The 21,972-nt window shown below is 41.4% G+C and overlaps 1 protein-coding gene across 4 annotated transcripts in view; it reads right to left on the bottom strand.

The window, feature by feature from the left end:
• Window positions 1-21,972, bottom strand: part of map3k7 (mitogen-activated protein kinase kinase kinase 7) — a 106,972-nt gene that overhangs the window by 28,006 nt on the left and 56,994 nt on the right. For 2 of the 4 annotated variants that reach the window (XM_033021070.1, XM_033021071.1), the window contains exons 5-12: window positions 19,378-19,516; window positions 17,735-17,859; window positions 15,474-15,602; window positions 8,655-8,785; window positions 8,113-8,194; window positions 6,708-6,859; window positions 5,169-5,325; window positions 4,333-4,413 (exon numbers count right to left, since the gene is read on the bottom strand). In XM_033021070.1, the coding sequence (XP_032876961.1) occupies window positions 4,333-4,413; window positions 5,169-5,325; window positions 6,708-6,859; window positions 8,113-8,194; window positions 8,655-8,785; window positions 15,474-15,602; window positions 17,735-17,859; window positions 19,378-19,516 (996 nt within the window). The remainder of the gene's footprint in view (window positions 1-4,332; window positions 4,414-5,168; window positions 5,326-6,707; window positions 6,860-8,112; window positions 8,195-8,654; window positions 8,786-15,473; window positions 15,603-17,734; window positions 17,860-19,377; window positions 19,517-21,972) is intronic. The other 2 variants (XM_033021072.1, XM_033021073.1) reach the window with 1 other exon arrangement.

The following is a 21,972-nucleotide window of genomic DNA, read 5'->3' as shown; positions in this document are numbered from 1 at the left end:
AGGGCGAGTTATATCCAGACCACCAAACAGTAGTAGGGAGGTTGGGGATGGCATCAAGCAGGAAATTAGGGATGCGTGTAGCAAAGGTACAGCAGTTATCATGGGTGACTTTAATTGACATACAGATTGGGCCAACCAAATTGGTTGAGGAGGATTTCCTGGAATGTACTGATTGTGGATGATCAGCCATGATCACATTGAATGGCCTACTTCTGCACCTATTTAAAGAAAATAAAAAAATATTGTGTGCAGTTTTGGTCTCCTAATTTGAGGAAGACCATTCTTGCTATTGAGGGAGTGCAACGTAGGATCACCAGGTTAATTCCAGGGATGGCGGGGCTGACATATGATGAAAGAATGGGTCGACTGGACGTATTCATTCGAATTTAGAAGGATGAGAGGCCAATCTTATAGAAACATATAAAATTCTTAAAGAATAGGACAGGCTAGATACAGCAAATATGTTCCCAGTTTAAGGATAAGGGGTCGGCCATTTAGGACAGATGCGGAAAAACGTTTTCACCCAGAGAGTTGTGAATCTGTAGACTTTTCTGCCACAGAAGGCAGTGGAGGCCAATTCACTGGATGTTTTCAAGAGTTAGATTTAGTTTATAGTGTTAAAGGAATCAAGGGATATGGGGGAAGAAGCAGGAATGGGGTACTGATTTTAGATGATCAGCCATGATCATATTGAATGGCGGTGCTGGCTCGAAGGGTCAAATGGCCTACTCCTGCACCTGTTTTTCTATGTACGGAGTTTTATTATGTGACGTGTGTGTGTTTTCTCTGAGATCTTCGGTATCCTCCCAATCTCCAAAGACATGCAGGTTTGTAGGTTAATTGGCTTGGTGTAAATGTAAAAACTGTCCCTAATGCCTTTAGGATAGTGTTAGTGTGCGGGGATCGCTGGTTGGCACGGACTTGGTGGGACGAAGTGCCTGTTTCCGCGCTGTATCTCTAAACTAAACAAAAGGTGCTGTCACATGCAAGTAAAAGCAGTGAATTCTGAAAAAAAGTGCACACCGCAACTAAGTGTCGGTGGTAGAGGGAACAAATGTCTTAGGTGGTAGATGTGGTAACAATTCGAGTGTTGGACCTGTACACATCCAGTTGAGTGAAATGTTTTCATTATGTTTGACTTGGGCCTTGTAGATTTTTATCTTGCAATGGGTTACATACATTGCCCTTCACAATGTTTGGGACAAAGACCCATCATTTATTTATTTGCCTCTGTACTCCACAATTTGAGATTTGTAATAGAAGAAAAATCACACGTGGTTAAAATGCACATTGTCAGATTTTAATAAAGGCCATTTTTATACATTTTGGTTTCACCATGTAGAAATTACTTATACATAGCCCCCCCATTTCAGGGCACCATAATGATTGGGACACATGGCTTCATAGCTGTTTGTAATTGCTCAGGTGTGTTTAAATGCGTCCTTAATGCAGGTATAAGAGAGCTTTCAGCACGTAGTCTTTCCTCCAGTCTTTCCATCACCTTTGGAAACTTGTATTGCTGTTTATCAACATGAGCACCAAAGTTGTGCCAATGAAAGTCAAAGAAGCCATTATGAGACTGAGAAACAAGAATAAACTGCCCAGGCCATAACACCCACACTACCATGTTTCACAGATGAGGTGGTATGCTTTGGATCTTGGGCAGTTCCTTCACTCCTCCATACTTTGCTCTTGCCATCACTCTGATACACGTTAATCTTCATCTCAGCTGTCCACAATACTTTTTTTCCAGAACTGTGGTTGCTCTTTTAAGTACTTCTTGGCAAGCTGTAACCTGGCCATCCTAATTTTGCTGCTAACCAGCGGTTTGCATCTTGCAGTGTAGCCTCTGTGTTTCTGTTCATGAAGTCTTCTGCGGACAGTGGTCATTGACAAATCCACACCTGACTCCTGAAGAGTGTTTCTGATCTGTCGGACAGATGTTTGGGGATTTTTCCTTTTTATAGAGAGAATTGTTCTGTGGTCAGCTGTGGAGGTCTTCCTTGGCCTGCCAGTCCCTTTGCGATTAGTGCTCTCTTTCTTCTTAATGATGTTCTAAACAGTTGATTTTAAGGTTAGGCTGATGTCTCTAACAGTTTTATTCTTGTTTCTCAGTCTCATAATAGCTACTTTGACTTTTATTGGCACAACTTTGGTCCTCATGTTGATAAATAGCAATAAAAGTTTCCAAAGGTGGTGGAAAGACTGGAGGAAAGACTAGGTGCTGAGAGCTCTCTTATACCTGCATTAAGGAGGCATTTAAACACACCTTCAGTAGGCCCTCCTCGGTTATGACTGACCATGGGTGATGCATCCTAGTTGTGGGCTGCTTGCTCCAACCTTGGCTGGAGCAGCGTCGCTTGTGGCTGAAGAAACCAATGCGTGAGTGTCAGTCTCTGCGGCATTAAACACACCTGAGCAATTACAAACACCTATGAAGCCATGTGTCCCAAACATTATGGTGCCCTGAAATGGGGGGCTATGTATACAGCTGTAATTTCTACATGGTGAAACAAAAATGTATAAAAATACCCTTTAATAAAATCTGACAAGGTGCACTTTAACCACGTGTGATTTTTTTTCTATTACAAATCTCAAATTGTGGAGTACAGAGACAAATAAATATATGATGGATCTTTGTCCCAAACATTATGGAGGGCACCGTAGCTATGAAAACTATGAAGAACATTAACAATTATAAGAAACTTGGAAGAGTATGATTCCATCTAAATTAATATGCAATTTATTCTATGCAGATCACCTATCCTGATGTTAAAGTTAGGATTTGTAGATTTTATTTTGCACTGCCTTAGGTTACATAGCTATGAAAACTAGCTATGAAAGCACATTAATAATTTTAGGAAAATCTTCTGGAAGAATATGATTCCATCTAAATTAGTTTGCAACAAATTTTATGCACATCATCCATCTTTAAGTTAAAGTTGCCCAAGGCTTTATATAGGAACTTAGAACCTAGTTAAAATGCTGATCAGGATAAGTGGCATGATGGCCACACTAATATTAAAGGACCTACTCAATTTCCTGTTTGCCATTTCCCCAATTGAATTCTAGTGGCACTAAAGGAGGTCTAATCAGGTTTGTTACAAACTTCTCAAGTATTCCCTCACTATAATGTTCAATATTGAAACTTTAAGGAGGTGTTGTTTTTTTCACATTTAATGTTAATGAAGTTGGATGGAACAGGCTGGAATCAACATATTTTGCCAAAGAATAAAAATGCAAGTTTCCTTTGTTGTAATTTTCATGCCTATCTCAAGCACATAACCATCATTCCAGTATATTCAGCAGTGGAAAGCAAGATTTCACTACTTTTATTTAGATTTGTGGCAAAGAAAGGAAACTTCAATTTGTGCATTGAACTAGGAAATGGCCTATAAATTATAATTTCTATTTCATTCTCACTGCACATATTCAAAATTGAATTGTTTATATATATCTAAGCTCTTTGCATCCTCCATAATGTGGCCACTTTCCAAGATCAGAGTCACCATCTGTCCATATTTACTTGATATGGATGCAGTGGTAGAATTTCTGGATCCTGGGCATGACCAACATGTGGCAAGGGCCAAGGGAATAAGCCGATAAGCTCCAAAATCTGGTTGGGGGGGGTGGGGGGGGAGGAGGAATGGGGTGGTGGTGAGAATGGGGGAGAGAATATTGTGGCGTCAGCTAATAAACGGGCCACTTATGGTCGGACCCTTGAGTAGGTACGAGGGCTGGCACGCGACGTCATGGGCTAGAGGGAGTGTCCTGCTACTTAAGGTTATCTCACTTCGAGACCTTGGCAGTCCACCGGTAGCTGAGCCCGAGAGAACAACCTCGCTCAGCTACAGCAGCAATGATAATATAGTTAGCGCACCAACCTAACGTGTAGAACCTGAATAAACGACTGTTTGAACCTGCCTGACGTCTGGCCTTATTCTCCACGTTTGGTGCCACTACAATATGGTACATCCACACACACGGATTTACCTCCTGTCTAAACTGTCAAGGGATTCAGCAAGTCTATCAATGTCTGACGATGAAAACATGCCAAAATGTAAAACAAAGTTAAAAGATTGAGATTTAAGGCCTAAACAAGTAAGTAAAACAAATAAGATGGGATTTCCCATTTCAGAGGCCGAATTATTGTTCAAATCTTTGGGTCTCCAATCTTATGCTGGTATTAAATCCAAGTGGCTACCCTCCATGAGTCATCTCAAAGTGGGTGTATGCAAACCCTAGACTTATGGAGCAAGAAGTAGTAATTGAACACCAATTTCATCAGCAGTTAGCTAGTTAGCTAGCCAGACCAGTAGTTAGAACTGGTACCTGATATGATGATCTGCGGAACATCCAGTATGTTACCAAATGAAGCAGTTTTACGATGGCCTCGTTTTGGCTTTGGACGGGCTGCAAAATACACACACACAGGTACGCATGCAACAAATAGCTAAAACAGTTATGAAGCACGTTACAACTTGGAACAATGCCATTCTCCTCACAGAAACAAAAGTTTTTACATGGGTCCACTTCATGCACAACATTAGGCACCATGCAAAAGCAAAAATGTTACCTTTTACCCAGACTTGTGGCACAAGAAAAGCACATTTAAAGCACAGAACAGCCAGTTTTGTAGTTTATAAAATGTTTTACTGAATAAACCTTTGAAAAGCAGAAGGCACATCATCATATATTCACGCAACTCTAAAATGCTGAATTCAAATAGCAAAGTTTAATCAGTAATTGTGCAGTGCAAAATTTAACTATTGATATGGCTAGGAATGGAATCAAATATGATGGAACAAGATTGCACAGAAAATGTTTCCTATGGTGTGAAGGGTTGCATCTCCCCGACACTTCTCCCAAAGGTTTTGTCGAGTTTTGGAGACACCATTTGGCTGCTGTCATGTATTATTTGTAAATTGCGTGCGATTTAAGTAAACATATTCCAGGTACATCAATAACTAATGTAAAAAAGGTATAACTGGTTGGCAACCAAAATTTAGCACACACAGGATTAATTAGTATTAGCCTGATGGCATGAAAATACTTAGGTTTAAAAATCAATAACTAAATGCTTTTTCCAATCAACCAGAATTTCTATAATTGAACTCTAAGTTTATGTTATTTTCTCCAACTCCAACACTTTATTGTAGACCATTTACCTGTAGTAGCATTCATGATTCTGGCCTCCAATTCAGAATAATTGCTGAGGTCAGCACTCAATCTCTTTCCCTCTTGAGTAGATTGTGTTCGCCCTCCAGAAAGGCTCTCCACACTGCTCCCTCGAGACAGCGGCAGATTTAATCTCGCAGAGTCGCCCTGTTAGAACAACTACATTAAAACTGGGTGCAAAAGTGCACTGTGTTTCTGCCCTTTACAGACTTCAAGAGTGGCACATCTTTACATTGACAGTGAGGAAGCCATTTGCAAAAACATTACAAGTGACATCCAATGCAAAACTACTATCACAGGTGTCCACATAAGAGGAGCTTCAGAAACTGAGCCAAGTTTCTTTCATTCTATATACAAACACTCCCTGACTTACACAGTAGGCAACTTGCGTAAACTCATACTTACATAACCAATTCTGTACTCAGTCCCAGGTGTAATCAAGGCAGTTTATAATTTCTACGATACTGTACAATCACTCAAGTTTACACTGGAAACAAGCTGGCAATTAATGTGATGCTTACCAGAAGGCTGTGTGCCGCAGAAAGTGCTCCCATGGCGAGATGGAACTCAAGCGGGCAATGGCGGCAGTGCGTACCATGAATTCCAAATGCCACAGAAAGTGCCCCGAACCCAGCTGAGACAGTTAATACTCAGTTATTTCGGGCAGGGGATAGGGATGGTGATTCTGACTTATGTAAAATGTGACTAACACAAGGGTTCATGGAACATAACCCTTATGTGAGTCAGGGATTGCCTGTACTCCCCTTTGTCAAATTTTCACGTTTTCTAATAGGTTACTGCTTCTCCACATGACTTTCCCCAGTTTGGAGGAGGATATCTATTAAATTTAAAGGAATGCAAATGTTTGATATAAAGAGACAAATCTTACTCATTTTAAGATTCTGTACAATGTAATAAAAATTGCACAAATTCTTTAGCATTCTTTTTAATCAGAGAAAGAAACTTAGACTTTTCTCTTGGAAAATGAAGCCTCAGTCAGTGTTCACCCAATAAGGTCTTTAACATGAAAGTTTTGACCAATTGGATATAAAGGACGTTTTCACCTGTGGTGAAGAACCGCCTGACTCAACATAAGATGGTAATGGAGAAACTTGACAGGGATTTCTGAATAATTAAAAGTAAAATCTGAGGGCCAGAGAGAATGCGGAACTCACAAATCAGACGGATTCAAATTGATGTATTTATGGGGAGACTTATCAAGCATACGGGGGAGAAGGAGCTGGACGGTTTACAATGATTTTTAACTGAGAAAAAAATTGGAGAAGACACAAGTTGAGACTATGCACCAGCATGGTCGAGATGAAAGGCTGATTTCCGTGCTATATACCCCAATTAATCTTACATTTTTGTTAAACTAAACTGTTAAAAACTGTACAATCGTATGACTCAAAGCTAATTAATGGCTCTATAACATATATTAAGATTTAAAAAAAAAGAAAGAAAATTATATTCAAACAAATGGGGACCATTCAATTTAGATGAAATCATGCAAAGGATAAGTTACTCACCGATTGCTTGGGCGTGAGTTTAAGTGACTGGGCCAGCTTTGTTTCTAAACGCTTGATTGTGTCATTGGTAGCATTTGCATGCAAGTCACTAGGTTCAACATTGGCATCACTCTTGTTACTGGTATTTGTTGAGGTAATTTCCAAGAAAGATCCTAGTAAATAGATAACATAGTTTACCTGTAGAATACATTTGATTTCATTGTATTGCTAATACATAATGAGTGGTCTTTTGACAGAATGGGGGCGGAGGCAAATAGCGAAGCCCATCAGTGACTTTAACAAGGGTGTGAGTTATTGCATTGACCATGAAAATAGTTATTTTGGAAGGAAAGTGGAAAAATATCAATGTTGTAACTATGTTTTAAGCAGGTTCAAATTGATTCAGCCTATCTCCATGAAAATAAACTATTTATGTAGAACCTTCTATGTTACAAATAACCTGAGGCAGTTCACAGGAGCAATTAAAAAAAATGAACATTGAATCCACCTTAGGTTTATTTGGGCAGATTTTGGGTATCTTCATGGAGAAGTGGTAGAGGAGCAGAGACACTGGGAGGGAATTCCAGAATCTTTAAAAACAAGATTGGGAATTACAAAATCAAGTCAACAACCTCTGGTTCAATGAGTCATTTGTAATTATTTCATTTAGGTGCAAATCCCTTTGATTCCTTCTACAGAGCTGCATGACCCTATATTTTCCTGTATGAAATTTTATTTTTCCCATTCACTCATCCCATCTGTATCTTGTTGCCGAGTCCAAATATCCTCATTGTAGCCATGTCTTTTCACCTCTGCACTGTCAGCAAACTTCGATATTTTACATCCTGCCCTTCCTCCAGCTCATTGATAGAAATAGCGAATAACAAGAAACAATCCTTAGGACACTCAAGTATTTAGGTCTTCCTGGTCTGAAAAAGACTTACTAATTGTGCTCTCTCTATTTTGTGATAACCAGTATTATCAATAGCCCCCATTACTGTTAGTTCTTATCGTGCACTAGCCCTTTCTGTTGCATCTTAATTGAATACCTTCTGGAAATCTAAGTACGCAAAATATCCAGGTTCCTCTCTATTGATTCTGCTTGTTAGATATCCTCGGAGAGCTATGGCAGATTTGTTAAGTGTGATTTTCCTTTCATAAAACCATGCTGACCAGGTTTGATATTAGAGCTACAAGTTCCATACCTAAAGCAAAGGAGTCTATTCTGTAGATTTACATATTTAAAAGACGCAATTTCATCACCTCTGATATTCCACCATGTCGTAAAAGATACTATTTAAATTATATTGTATAATTGCATACTGTAATTTTGTCAAAAACAACATCTTCAATATAACGTTATCCTTCATCTTCAGCTTAAAACTGATGATTCCCTTTAAGAAAAAATAACCACTATGATTCATACCTGTGCTTGTTGCAGAGTTGCTCTGGCTCACATCGGAGTAGTGGCATGGGTACTGAAGAGGTTCTTCAGCTCCAGGGAAATACTGAGCACAAGCAAAACAAACAGCTTTGGTTGAAAAGTTCATAACTCCATCATAATCTACACATTGCAATTGGACAAAATTACTCTTAATAAATCTTTGCACTGCAGGGTTGATGTGCCCCTTGATATCTTAATCCTGTCTGCAAATTCAGCACTGGGGATGTAACCAAAGCTGAGGAATGTTAATAATGAACCATCCAACTGCTCTTCTCAGAAATCCTATTCAAAGAGCACAATGGATCACTAAAGACACAATTTAGTTTTGTGGATTACATTTTTAGAATTAGTCATAGATTGTGGATTAATACTTCACTTTCAGGTGAGAAATCATGCTAATCCTGCTTCTGTGATGTATGTAACAATTGTTGTAACACGACTACATTAAAATAAAAACAAAACATCAGCTGTGTTTGAACGTCGGTTACTGGAAACTGATCTCGATGTTCAATGTAGCAACCTACCTTCATTAAATGAGTCATTATCCTCACTATCTCTTCCATTGAGGGACGCTGTGCAGGATCTTTGGACCAACAACGGGTCATTAAACTCTCAATTGGTTTGGGTAGGTTTTTGATTAAAGGTGGTCGAGTACCTAAAATAAATACAGAAAAGATAGATAGGAAATAAATCTAATGTCCTAACAGTCTTCAAATTCACCATTTCATCAATTTAAACATCACAATAATTAAACATCATAAAAATACTATTTTATAACAACGAGATGGATGTATTCTTCACTGTAACATTTCGAATGAGTTCAACATTAATCAGGATGGCTGAAGGATACAAAATGTACTTGCTATCAATTATGTGTTTTTGATCCCCCCCCCCGAAAAATTCCCTGTGAAACTACATAATTGAAAAAGGAGTCGCCATGAACTTGGAAAAAAACGTAGATTAATATAAGAACAAAACCACCGATGCAACTTTGACATAGTGATAGAGTGATACAGCGTGGAAACAGGCCCTTCGGTCCAACTTGCCCACACCAGCCAACATGTCCCAGCTACACTAGTCCCACCTTTTTTCCCCCTCTAAAATGTAAATACTGGTTCTGTTCTGTTCTGTTGTTGTTTTGCACAATCCGCAGGCATTGCCCCTTTCATTTCACTGCACATCTTGTATGTGTATATGACTAATAAAGTTGACTTGACTTGACCTGCCTGCGTTTGGTCCATATCCTTCCAAACATGTCCGACCCATGTACCTGTCTAACTTTTTCGTAAACGTTGGGATAATCCCAGCCTCAACGACCTCCTCTGGCAGCTTGTTCTATACACCCACCGCCCTTTGTGTGAAAAACGTTAACCTCAGATTCCTATTAAATCTTTTCCCCTTCATCTTGAACCTACATTCTCTGGTCCTCAATTCCCCTACTCTGGGCAAGAGATTCTGTGCATCTTACCCGATTTATTCCTCTCATGATTTTATACACCTTTATAAGATCACTCTTCATCCTCCTGCGCTCCAATAAATAGAGACTCAGCCTACTCAACCTCTCCCTATAGCTCAGACCCTCTAGTCCTGGCAACATCCTCGTAAATGGTTCAAAATTGGTTAGCTTCACAACGTTTATAAACAGTTGTCGGATACAAAAGGGTTGGACTAACTCCAGGGGAGAAGAGGTATCCAATTTCTAAATAAGATGTGTAAATACAGCTTAAAAAAAATGTTGAACATACTCAAATACAGGCAGATCCCAGTGTTCCGTTCCTGAGATTTGAGCGGAACCCGTTGTTGCAAGTCAGAAATGAACAAAAAGTGTTTGGGAGAGAGACCAACAGGGGGCGCTGACCTGTGCGCGGCTGCCCAGCCTGCAGCTGTCTGTCTTTTCATCTTTTTTTATTTTTAGTTAGTTAAAGTGTTTTTGTTTCTGAAGTTCTAGACTTTTTTATGTGGGGGGTGGGGGGGGGGGGGGAAAGGGGGAAACTACCTTTCAGGGTCCCTACCTGGTCGGAGAGGCAGCTTTTCTCCGGGCTGCAGCTTCGACCCGTCCTCGCGGCCTACCAGCGAGCCTGGAGCGGCGTTTCCTGTCGGGCACTGCCCAGAACCACGGCTTCGGCAGCGGCACAGCGCTGGAGCGCTATCGTGGAGCGGGCGATGCCTTGCCTGGGTCGCCGCGCTGGAGCTCCAGTGAGCTGAAGACCGCCGAGTAAAACATCGCGGAGCTGCGGGTTTGAGGAGCGGCCGGCTGCGGGCGGCGGCGCCGAACTGTACACCGGGAGCCTGGGATCTCTAGATGAGATCGCCAGTTGTGGAGCTCCAACCGGCGCGGCCTTGTTGGCTTCGGAAGCCGCGGCCTCCAGTACGGAAGCGGCCGTTCCAGGGTTCCCAAGCCGCTGCGAGGATTCTCTCGACGCCGGAGCAACATCACCCGGCGAGAACGGCCAGGAACATCGGGCCTCCGTAGAGGCAACTGTGGAGGCCTCAATGGGCCCGACTATGGGTGAACTGGGGTTGGGGACTGGACTTTGTGCCTTCCCTCATGGTGGGAGCCATTGTGGGGGGATGTTCTTTATGTTTAATCTCTTATTAATGTTATGTCTGTATTCTTTCTTTATGTGCTGCACTGGCAAGAAGCATTTCACTACACCTAGGTGTATGTGACTAATAAATAACCTTTGACCTTTGAGCTGTGATAGGAAATCGAGTTGGTGCTGGCCGAGCAGGAGTGAGTGAGCAATTGTTGTGGCTTGTGGGAAAGGGGGATGGCAGGGAGTATGGTGTGGTGGAATGTGTTGGGCATGGGGGTAATGAGAAGTTATGTGGAAATGCCCTGTGTGCCCAATAGAAGTCTGCAGCCCCTCAGAATCCAACAAACCCATCCCCATTTATCCCCTTACCTGGGGATGTTTGGCATTCTCCAAAATGCCTGGGGAAATACCCTGCTCGATCCTGACCCTGCAACTCCTACAGCAGCCAGCAAATCCATCTCCATATAGACCTCTGAACAGCTGGCACTGACTTGAACTAACACTTTGAGCTAGAAATATCACTTCCACCTCAGCAACATACAGCTGCACGGTCAAACTTCGATCATACAGGCCAACTCTAAATAACTTAATTTGCCACAAACACCATTTTGTTTTGTCTTTGGAGGGAAGAATCATGTTGTCAAGCCAGTCTCTATGTTACATTATAAATGGCCACTAGAAGGTGCAAGAGGGGTTTGTCAGAGCATGTCTCCAATTCTCGCTTTCCCTTTTCATCTGAACTGAATAGGTATCTTCTTCGAGTAAGAGAGCAAACAAAGCCTGACATTGTAGTTCTTACTTTCTATAGTCCTGATTTGTGGTTTACTTTAACCTTCCTTACGAAAATGCATCATTATTAATTTTGAGAAATGTTCAACAATCATTAATTTTCATTGAAGAAAAATGTTAATCTTTAAAATGTTCACATCTTTATCAATCAAAACTGGAATAGCAAAAATGTCTGCTTGAATGTTCAATGTCAGAGGACAATATTGCATGTCTTAGTCACTCGCATGGAAAAGATGGTTATAAATTTTAAATAAATGCTGAAAAGCCAACAGCTGTGGTATGTGGCAGACATAACAAACAAGAAAAAAAATCCTGCAATACTACCAAAATTAAAGCACTACTGCACTTATATAAAAAGTGATATGCTGTGACATATTAGATTTTCGGTTTTCATGTAACTGGAGTCCGCCTTTTTTCTCCATCTTTCAAAATTTAGTCTATTGGCCGTCACAACTGCTTCCCACTTTATATGAAAAGTATGACGTAAAGTATGACTGAACTTCTATGCCTATCTTAGATAGAGAATTCCAAACATTTACTGCCCTGAGTGAAAAATCAATGCTCCTTATCTCTGCTCTGATTTGCCACAATTTACTTTGTCACTTTGGTTCTACCACAGAAATCATTGTTCTTAGAATTTTGTTTATTTTTATGAGATCAGCTCTCATTCGTAAAATCTTGAGCAGAGGTCAAAACTACATAATCTCTCCTGACTGGGTAATCCCACCTTTCCCGACTCAGTCTGAAGAAGGATCTCGACCCGAAACATCACCTAGTCCTTTTCTCCAGAGATGTTGCCTTACCCGCTGAGTTACTCCAGGTTTTTGTGTCTATCTTTGGTTTAAACCAGCCTTTGCAGTTTCATCCTACACAACGTTTACTTACTTGTGCTCCTCGCACAAGTACACGGCTATGAATCATCAGCAACCATTGATGTATTATACTCCTCATCTCAATCAATTGTGGCGAGGCCTCAGAGCGATACTGTGGCATCTCAACAAACTCAATTTGTCGATCAGTACTAAATTCCTATCATCTGCTTTTTATTTGTTCTATATAACACCATATGTACACAGATACTCCATTACCACCTCTGCAACATACAAATTTAAAAAAAGCAAACCATTTTGCCAAACATGATTCCATTGCACAAATCCATGTTGACTCTTCCCAATCAGATAATTAATTTCCAAGTAGCCTCCTTAATGATAGATGCAAGTATTAAATTAGTAGTGATAACCAGGCAAAATGCATTATTATTATTGCTGTATTATACTGTTACATAAACCTCCATTTAAAAAAAATTATGCTTGATCATCAGCATTAAACGCTTTTTGCATGCCTCCAAACAGCAATGTTTCCTTCACCTTGTTGGTTCTTAGTTCCTGCCAAATTAATTCCACTTCTTTATTTTCAGAGACAAGATCGTTTCCCTGCAGCCTTTATCCTACCTTTAACATCTGAACTACCCCTCCTCCTAATCCATTCTGACTATCTTATTTAAAAAGTATCTTGAAATATTCAATTTCTAACCTTGGTCATCAGCAAAAATATTCTCATCCCCTTTTATTTCTATTTGTGTCATTAATTCGTCAGTCTGGTTATAAATGCTTTGTGCATTCACATATGGCCTGCTATTCTGTCTTTTTTCCCCCATTCTGACTGATTGGAAGTATTTTCTCAAGTGTATCCGTCTCCTCCAGTTCTGACGGACTCTTCTGGTTACCATTGTTCATTTAATTATCCTTTAGCACTGACTTACTCTTTCTCTTTAATATTTTAAATTTCAAAGCACCAGAACCCACCCACCAGGTATTTAGTTTGAAGCCTATAGCCAGATGATCTGATTAATATGTCATTGATCAATGCTTTCAGCGTAGCGTATCCATTAAGAACAGCACCGGCTATTCCCATGAAGGTGCGTTTGGCCCATAAATCAAAACTGACTGCTCTTGAACGAATCCTTCAGACATGCATTCAACTCTGAGATATTATTAATCCTATTTCAATTTACACATAGCTTAGGTACTGATAGAGGTGATTATCTTTGTGATTCTGCCATTAAATTTGGACTCGAGCTACTCACACTCCTCCTGCAGAATCTTCTCCCCAGTCCTATCTATGGCAATGATACACATAAAGACTACAACAACTGGTCTTTCCCATGACAGGGTCCTTTTCCAGCCTAAAAATGGCATTGGGCTGACAGCATATCCTTCAAGGCTCACATGCACAGCTGCACAGAACATTAAATATCCCTCAAACGATACCGTCACCCATCCCTACAACATTCTTCTTCACCCTTACCCTGCCAAATTTGCTCATCTTCCCTGTACTTTCCATTCTTGTCCATGCAGCATGAAATAAATTTGTATTGGTTGAGCCATCAGCAGTGGTACTTTCTGGATCCAGATAATTCACTCACCAATAGTTATATTCTTTCATACTGCTTGACTGATCAATTCTGCAGTACTGAATCATAGAAACATAGAAAATAGGTGCAGGAGTAGGCCATTCGGCCCTTCGAGCCAGCACCGCCATTCAATATGATCACGGCTGATCATCCAAAATCAGTACCCCGTTCCTACTTTCGCTCCATATTCCTTGATTCCGTTTGCCCTTAGAGCTAAATATCTCTCGTGAAAACATGCAGTGAATTGGCCTCCAATGCCTTCTGTGGTGGAGAATTCCACAAATTTTCAACTCTCTGGGTGAAAAGGCTTTCCTCATCTCAGTTGTAAATGGCCTACCCCTTATTCTTAAACCCCTGGTTCAGGACTCTTCCAACATCGGGAACATTATTTCTCCATCTAGCCTGCCCAATCCCATAAGAATTTTATTTTATGCTACACCAAGGGGGACGAGAGAGTCCGGGGGGGGAGGAAGAGAGCTTGGGGGGGGGGGGGGGGGGGGGGGGGGGGGTGGAGGGGAGAGAGGAGGCGACAGAGGAGCTGAGAGAAAGCTTGGGAGTTCTCAGGAAACCCGTACCGAGGACCTCGGGTGCGTTCAGGACCTCGGAAGCACTCGGGAGCTGCAGTACAGAGCCCACTTGCTTGTTCTTTCTGTGTCTTTTGAAGGACCAGTGGGGGGGGTGAAGGGGGAGCCCCGGGGGTAGGGAGGGAGGGGGGGGGGGGGGGGGAGGGTGGTGACGTTACTCGCTGCGCGTGGAACATAAGACAGCAGGCCACGAGGAGCAGAGCCATTGTGACGTCATCAGCGAGACCATCTCGTTTGTTTTCTAATTTACTTGACATTTTTGAACATTCATAAATAACTCGAGAAATAATGCATGACATTTTCAGACAAGGCGATTTTTTACATCACGGCGTAAATCTCTATCGGAATATCCGCCCTACCATACCCGTCTTCTTATTAACTAATTAAAGACAACTATCAATTAACTATTTATTCCTGTCGACTCCAATTTTGTTTAATCATCAATTCAGTTTCAAGACACCCCCGTTAAATATATGTAGCCAGATTAGTTTGGCGGGGACCCCTATAAAATGCAAACAAGAAATTTAAATCTCACCACAGAGATTAGGATGGATTCACCATCAGTTTAACTCATCATCAAACTAAAAATAAACAAAGATAATTTTAAGTTGTAGTGTTTTAATTCACAGTAAGCTGAAACTTTGGACTTGCTTCATGAGAGTTGTCAATCCTCTAGTGCATACTGTACACCATGATAAAACTGTTCCAGTATATGGCATTGGGTTATATTCACATTGTTACCAATTCTGGATCAGCTCATAGCAATCTCAGGCAATCAGTTCTACCCGAATGCTTAATTAACTTGCAACCTTCTCGCTTGCCACTGTAAATAAAACTACTGATTTAAGAAAATCTAACAGTAAAGCTATATTAAACAAATAATACGAAGCTAAATCAGCACTTACTCACTGTGGTCTAAAATCTGTAGACATTGCACTCAAGGGCACTGCATATGGTACGAAAGAAAGTTGAGTCATAATCCCCAAATTACTGTGAAGAGAATATTTTCCAAGAACTTACCATTATGGACAGCCCACATGATACGAAATGCAGGACCTCCAATCTCATCAAAAGGTTTTCGGCGAGTTATTACTTCCCATAGAATAATGCCCCAGCTGAACACATCGCACTTTTCACTATAATTACTTCCTGTGACACAAATGTGACAATCAAGTAAAGCCAAATACTTAGACTTTTAATTATTTATTAATCCAAGGAAAATCTTTGAATTAGTAATGCATTTACTGTACAATGCACCTGCTAACACTACACGCATGGCTCAATTTTTAAAGTTAAATTGGAGTTTCAAAAAAGTTCTACTTTAAAAAAAACTTATTTTAACAGGCATGTTGCCATCAATAAAAAAAAAATGAAAAAAATATCATCTTTGTACCAATCCAAACCGGGTGGCACCAACAATGGCTGCTTTGTCAACAGTCTGCCTGACCCTTCCTTCTTTTGTTGTTTGTATGTATATATTTTTTTTAGTGTTCTTTAGGTTGTTTTATGTGGGGCTTGGGTGGGGAGGGGGGGGAGAAGAGTTGGGGGAAACGTTTTCCAATCTCCAACCTCGACGGAGATGCAATTTTTTTTCCATATGGTATCTCCGTCCGCACTGCGGCCTAACATCGAGGAGTTGGCGGCCTTTGCTGGAGACTAACTTTGAGAGCTCCACCGTGGGAGCCTGCGGACTTACCACCGTGGAGCCCACAATCCCCGTCGGGAGACGACTTTGGGGCTCCAACCGCAGGAGCCTGCAGACTTTAACATCGCGGAGCTCGCCGTCGCTGGTTAGAGACCGAGTTTGGGACCAAGCCGCGGGGGCTTCGATCGCCCCGACGCGGGGACTTCGATCACCCCGACATCTGGGCTTCGATCGCCGGCTGCAGAAGCTTCGATCGCCGTGATTGTGGATGGTTCGACTGCCCCAATAAAAGAGGATGAAGATTGGACTTTATTGCCTTCCATCACAGTGACGAACGTGGGGAATCTGCTGTGGTGGATGTTTATGTTAACTTTTATGTAGTTGTGTGTACTGTTGTTTTTTTTTTAGTATGGCAATTCGAATTTCACTGTAGCTATTTGGTACATGTGACAATAAACTGACCTTGAAACCTTGTAACTCTTTCAAGCAGTCCAATAAAGGATCGAGATCTGATTTGCCTTGTTAAATATGGACGTGCATAGACAGCAGAATTGTAATCTATTTAAACATATTGCTATGACTGAAGTGGTGGTGTAGATCCAGAATCACTTGGATTAACGAATTAAATCTGAAGACTAACATGGTGAGATCGACTTTGCAAAAATCTCAAATTAAGTTTAAAAAACTGATCCGATCTATTAAATTGTAAGAAACACCGTGATCAGGTGGCATGTAGCATACTTTTCAACCCTATCCAACAAAGTTTGCTTTACCACAATTGCAGAATTCACTTCTGGCTGACTAGATCTATTTAGAGAGAATCCATGACAGCCTACTGCTAAACTAGTACTGCTTGGTTTTGATTTTCTTTCTTTCTCTCCTTATGGCAATACTCCATGTTGGATTGTTTACACATGAAAAGTGGCCAAAGATCTATCTGCACATGCAACAAATTTGAGGAAGGACATTCTTGCTATGGAGGGAGTGCAGCATAGGTTCACAAGGTTAATTCCCGGGATGGTGGGACTGTCATAATTCGATAGAATGGAACGGCTGGGCTTATGTAGTTCGGAATTTAGGATGAGAGGCGATCTTATTGAAACATATAAGATCATTAAGGGTTTGGACACACTAGAGGCAGGAAACTTGTTCCCGATGTTGGGAGAGTCCAGAACCAGGGGCCACAGTTTAAGAATTAGGGGTAAGCCATTTAGAATGGAGATGAGGAAATACTTTTTCACACTGAGAGTTGTGAGTCTGTGGCATTCTCTGCCTCAGAGGGCGGTGGAGGCCGGTTCTCTGGATACTTTCAAGAGAGACAGATAAAGCTCTTAAAGATAGCAGAGTCAAGGGATATGGGGAGAAGGCAGGAACGGGGTACTGATTGTGGATGATCAGCCATGATCACATTGAATGGTGTTGCTGGCTCGAAGGGCCAAATGGCCTACTCCTGCACCTATTGTCTATTGTCATGTCAGAAATCTCAGGATCCAGGCATTTGTGGATGAACAGATTGTTCATACTTTGAGGAGGTGAGGAATTTTTGCATGCCACACTACAACATGTTATGCTTTTACTCATTTGACCATATGGAGATATTAAAATGTCTCAGCAAATCTCAAACTCAATCGTTTACCTTCAAAAACTTCTGGAGCCATCCAAGCAGCACTTCCCTTGTTGTTGGTCATGTGAGTTTGAATATCACAGGCCGTGCCAAAGTCACAGATCTTCAGAACTGTCCCACCAGAAACCAGCAGTAAGCTACATCATGAAAAACAAAACTAAAACGTCAGCAATCTATTTTGAGGGATTCTTAACAGTCTTTTCAGTATTCAGCACATGCAAATTACACCATAAATATGATAGTCCATATCGTTAAAAAATACCCAAGTTCTCTCCATATGATGTCACATAGAAATCCAATCACAAGTTCACTGGTTTAGTTTAGAGATACAGTGTGGAAACTGGCCCTTCGGCCCACTGAGTCCATGCTGACTAAAGATTACACATGCACTAGTCCTATCTTACACACACTAGGGACAATTTACATAAGCTAAACAAACTACACGTCTTTGAAATATGGGAGGAAACCAGAACACCTCGAAAAACCGCACAGTTACAGGGAGAACGCACAAGCTCCACATAGACAGTACCCACTGTCAGGATAGAATCCCAGCATTTGGCACTATACGGCTGGAACTCTACCTCTGCACCAATGTGCCACATTAACCCTGTACAGGTGCATAATACGCATAAACAAAAGTGAGATGGATGATCAGCTGCTTTTTGACAGTGTAATCACTGGGAAAGTAGGATTTAAACTATCTTCAATCTTGGGTGACACCAGGTAGGTCGCAGTTGTTGCATGGCAGTATATCCACCAGCTGCACCACTGTGCCATATAATCTTACTCCAGTTAATTAAGAATCTTGTGAGACCATTGTGCATAGGTCTCGTCTTCCTATCGAAGCAAGGATACACGCAAAATAGGAGCATAAAGTAGACTCAGTAAATTTATTCTTGCAATGGTCGGGTTAGTCACATGACAGATTAAGTAGACTGGGTATATAATCTCCAGAGTTTACGAGAATAGGGTTAAAATAAGCAATGTATTTAAAGGAGCCAAGGAAGGTAGATTCGTGAATGATGTTCCCCTCAATGGGGTATCTGCATCCTAGGACCAGTCACAAAATAAACCGTGCCATTCAGGACAGAGCGGAGAGGGCATTTCTTCACTCAAAAGGTAGTACTGAATTTACTCTAGACAGAGACTGATAATTTTGTTTAGATACTAAGAGAGTCGAGGGATCTGGAATTGGGCAGGATAGCGAGTTCACTGTTTGGACTGAATTTTTCCCTAACTCCGATCATTCTTTACTTTCTACAAGGCGGCAAATAGACAAGGCGGCTGTCTATGCGGAGTTTGTTTGTTCTCCCCGTGACTGCGTGGGGTTTCACCAGCTGCTCTGGTTTCCTCCCACGATGTACATTAATTGGCTTCTGTAAAATTGTAAATTGTCCCTGGTGCGATGGATAGTGTGAGTAGGTTGCCGCAGACTCGGTTGACTGAAAGGCCTGTTTCCGCGGTGTATCTCTAAACTAAACTCAATTATTTTCACAAACGTGAATGATAAGTTAAACAGTGAATAAGGAGCTCTCTAATGTATATTAAGTTCAATCTTAAATTCAGTCAAAATTCACCTTATACAAAACATAATTTTTTATCATTGATAGATCTATATTAGCCGCTATTCTTTTATCTGCAAAAAAACAACCTACTTTGGTGGTTTGAGGTCCCTGTGGATTAAAGCCTTGGGTTTCATGCCGTGTAGGTAAGCCACTCCTTGTGCACACTGCAAACACCAATTCATTGCATGGGCAGCAGTGTAATACGGTAAAGGCTCAGCTCCATGTAGCACTGTATCAAAGGATCAACATTATCAAAAAATATTGTTTTAAACCATTAACTTCAATTCAATAATTGAAATGTATCATAATAGCATAAAGCAAGTCAAGAATACATTACTACATATTGAAATTGGTTCCTTTAGCTACACAGTTGCATCTAGACTTCAAAAGTAGTCTTTTATGTTCAGAACACTCAAACCACTACTCCGCCTGGAAGGAGGAGACACAAGGAACTGTACATGTTGGAGTCTTTAGGAACTCAGTCGTCTTGACGTTTTGGATCGAGACCCTTCAGAAGGGTCTCGACTTGAAATGTCACCCATTCCTTCGCTCCAGAGATGCTGCCTGGCCCGCTGAGTTACTCCAGCATTTTGTGTCTATCTTCATAATTTTCCATGGAATTTAATTCGGTCAAATATTACAAAAATTCAAGACATAATCAGGATGGTTTTGGAAAGGTTAGAAAGCTGAAATATCATGCGAAAGGGAGCATGCTTGTTACAGAAGAGTAGGATGAAAATCAGCTTTCCTCTATTTTCACATAGTTCCACAACATTTTCAGTTTCCTATCATGTTTCCCTGCAGCAAACATGTTTGCTAATCTGACATAACATAGAATACTTATTAACACCTAATTACCACAAAATATCCGCTCCTAGTTTCAAGTTACCAAAATTATTATTGTTACTCATTCTGATTCCTTATTCTATTTTAAAACATTGTTTTGAGTGGGAATAATCACTCATATTTTTGTAGCTCAAAATCAATGTTAAAAGTGGTTTATCTCCTCCTTCTTCCAACATGTTATAATGGAAATCTGCAGGGATATACATTGTCAGCACAAGGAGCTTGAGGAGACCAATAATGGACAGAAGTTTAAGATAATCCCAAAAGCAATACTAGAATATTAACATATTTTACAGCATTGATATTCTGGAGCAGGTTGACCAGGATACAAACAATGAGGCCAAAGTGTTTGGCAAAGATAAACTCAATTTAATGCCTTTATTTCCACCTGCCCTCCCATGGCAAATCCGCATCAAATCAATCAAATGCTTGGGTAGTTTTCACCCCAGCAATATGAACATTGACTTCTCCAATTTCAGATAGTCCTTGCTTTCTCCCTCCTTCCTCACCCCAGCTCTCCCACAAGCCTACTGTCTACGCCTCTTCCTTGCTTTTTCCTGCCCGCCCCCCCCAACCCCCGACATCAGTCTGAAGAATGGTCTCGGCCCGAAACGTCGCCTGTTCCTTCTCTCCATAGGTGCTGCCTCACCCACTGAGTTTTTCCAGCATTTTGTCAATCTTCGATTTTTCCAGCATCTGCAGTTCTTTCTTAAACAATCTATAAGCTGGTACAACTTTGATACATGTGAGGGGATGGAGCTTAGAGTGGCAGAGTAATGTGGCTAGTAGAACCACTGTCTCGCAGCGCCAGAGATCTGGGGTCAATCCCGCTTGTCTCCCTATGATTATGTGTGCATTTCCTCCAGATGTTAAATGTATGTCTTGACCCTAGTTTTTATTATTTTTTTAGCTGTGTATATTTGGGGGGTGGAGGGGGGGGGATATGGGGGAAATCTCTTCCCTGTACGAGGACCCGACTTTTTCCCTGTCGGGTCTCCGATGTCGTTGGACCTAACATTGCGGAGCCTCCAGCCGGGACTAACCCGAGGGCTCCAGTCGCAGTGCCTGCGGACCCGACATCGCTGAGCTGGCCGACTTCGTAGCGGAAGCAGCTGTGGTGGCGCGCGGCTGCGACTCGACCGGAGCTTCGGAGGCTCCGGCAGCAGGCCCGGTGGACAGGAACATTGGGGGCTCCAGGTCCCTGGGGGAGACCGCTTTTCGGAGCCCCCGCAACGGCAACTTCTCCCGCTGGAATCGCGGGGTTTAAAGGACACGGAGCCGGGGCCTAACATGGCCCGGCATGGCTTAATGGCCACAGGACTTACCATCGTCCGCTGGGGGCTTTAACATCGGAGCCTCAGTTCACCTAGACGCTGCAGTTGGACTGCTGGACCGTGAAGAACAAAGGGAAGAGACAAGACTTTGCCTTCCATCACAGTGAGGAGGTGTTGGAGACTCACTGTAATGGATGTTTATGTAAACTGTGTTAAGTGTGAGTCTTAGTTTTTTTTGTAATGTAAAAAACTGAAGAAAATGCAATTTTGTTCAAACCAAGTTGTTTGAATGACAATAAAAGACATTCTATTCTAAATAAAAGTGAGATTAAGGTAGAAGTGGTATATATAAAACAGTACAGTTAAGGAACAGTCTTTTTGGCCCACAATATTGAACATGGTATCTATTTAAACTAATCCCTTTTGCTTCATATCTTTCCATTCCATGCATATTCATATATCAATCTAGAAGCCTCTTAAACATCACTATCATATCAGCTTCACCACAACCAGTGGCAGCACTAATCCGGGCACCCAACAATCAGAGGTTATGGGGTGAATGGGG

This window comes from Amblyraja radiata, chromosome 5 (assembly GCF_010909765.2).
Source record: "Amblyraja radiata isolate CabotCenter1 chromosome 5, sAmbRad1.1.pri, whole genome shotgun sequence".
NCBI classification, from domain to species: Eukaryota; Metazoa; Chordata; class Chondrichthyes; order Rajiformes; family Rajidae; genus Amblyraja; species Amblyraja radiata.
This window is presented reverse-complemented; position numbering and strand designations above follow the sequence as displayed.